Here is a 1,903-nt window from a genome sequence, read left to right on the forward strand (position 1 = left end):
GGGCGCGCCTCACCCCCGCTGCCTCCCCGCCTTCACGCCGTGCCGGCGAACTCCGCTGCGGTCCTGCAGCACCGTCGCGGGCGGTGCGGCAACGCCGGGAAAGGTGCGCGTTCACGCCACAACAGCCGAGGGAAAGACCGTTGTGTTCACCGCGCCCGTCGGTGTCACACTCATGGAGGCCATTCGCGACACTGCGAGGCTCGACATCGAGGCTGCGTGCGATGGAACGTGCGCGTGCAGCACCTGCCACGTGATACTCGGCGAGGACGACTACGCGAAGTTGGACGAGCCGTCGGAGGACGAGATGGACATGCTCGACCTGGCGCCGGCCGTCACGAAGACGTCGCGTCTCGCCTGCCAGGTGCAGCTCACCGACGCACTCGACGGCATCACCGTGCAGATGCCCTCCGAGACGCAAACGCAACTGCGATGAGAAGCACCGTGGGCGTGGGTGAGAGGAGTTTGGTCCCGGCGGTGCAGGTGTGCATGTCTGTGTGTAGTTCTCTCTCTAAAGCGAGTGGCGTCAACGGCACCTGGAGCGTACGGTGCTCCACACGCGTGCCGCTTTCTCCATGCGCTTGGCACACATCCTCACACCTCAACGCCGGAGGCTCTGCGCCGATCGCGCGGCAACAAGAAGAACCCACATACTGGCGCCACGGCGAGACCAGCAGCCGCAGGTGACTGTGGTGCCCAGCCGAATATGCCGCTCCAGCTGCTGGAGTGGAGCGCAGCATAATAGAAGGCCGTTGTGTGATTCACTTTATGGCATTTGTGGCATTACCTCAGACGTTTTGCGACTTGGGTGGGAAGCAACTTCCATGAATGCACGATAAGAATTTATCCGTTCTCACAGCGCGTGAAAATAGCTGGTGGACGTTACTTTATTGAAGACCTCCCTGCCTCCTCTGCTTCACATCGCAAGGGTCCCAGTGGTGTTTGTACGAGGAACGGCGGACCCCCATCTTTAATGGTGAGGTCCGAGGAGCTCTGGTGCTGTTGCATATTCCCCACAGCTGGGGGGGGGGGNGGGGGGGGGGGGGGGGGGGGGGGGCGACAACCTCTGAATCAAATCGCACTCGCACTTATTGCTAAACGAGATCAACATGCCACTTCCTCTTGTTTCTCATTCATCTGAACATCCCCTAGTGAAAAGAAACCATACAGACACATTCACACTCTGAGACACATACACTTACACACAGAGATAGAGAGAGGGGGGGATATCGCAAGATGTCCAATTCACTGCGCGGTGCCGTACTCTGTGTGCTGCTGTGTGTCTGGTACGGTGGTGTCTGCCCCGTTCTCGCCCAATATCAATGCCCATATGACAAGATTATTGCGAAGCAAGGGGGCCTTCCCATTGCGGTGGTGCAGGAGTTGCCAAGGAGCGGACAGAGCGCGTGGCAGGCGTACACCGCAGCCGCGCCTGAGTGGGAACCGATNCCATTGCGGTGGTGCAGGAGTTGCCAAGGAGCGGACAGAGCGCGTGGCAGGCGTACACCGCAGCCGCGCCTGAGTGGGAACCGATCCGGTTTAAAATTTTTACGGAGGATCTCAAGCGCAGCACTAAGTACTGCACTAAGGAGGGAGATATACGTCCGGACTTCACTGGGGAGACTGTGAGGTGCAAGAAAGAAGATATTCTTACGAGTTCCAAAATGGATCTTCTTACTCGCATTCTTCTTCCGGAAGCGACCAAGCTGCACGCCGATCGTCTTCTTGTTCAGCGCATCAATGTAGCTGTGAGGGTGCCAATTTTTACACAAGGATTCTGTAGTCAGTTCGCAATTGACGTTGACCACCACACAAAGGGGGTCTCTGGTGCCGACATGTTGTTGTACGTAGCCGCTGGACCCACGGAAGAGACGACCGCCGCATGGGCTGCTCCGTGTGGGGAGCT

At 58.5% G+C, this 1,903-nt stretch overlaps 1 protein-coding gene across 1 annotated transcript; it reads right to left on the reverse strand.

The window, feature by feature from the left end:
* Positions 1 to 1,316: 1,316 nt before the first annotated feature.
* DQ04_18361000 (hypothetical protein) lies at positions 1,317 to 1,903 on the reverse strand (the record flags this gene model as incomplete). Its single annotated transcript, XM_009317698.1, has 1 exon — positions 1,317 to 1,903. A coding segment is annotated over one exon (587 nt), but the record flags the coding sequence as incomplete, so codon positions are not given.

The sequence above is a fragment of the Trypanosoma grayi genome (genome assembly GCF_000691245.1).
Source record: "Trypanosoma grayi strain ANR4 Tgr_1836_V1, whole genome shotgun sequence".
In the NCBI taxonomy this organism is placed as follows: Eukaryota; Euglenozoa; class Kinetoplastea; order Trypanosomatida; family Trypanosomatidae; genus Trypanosoma; species Trypanosoma grayi.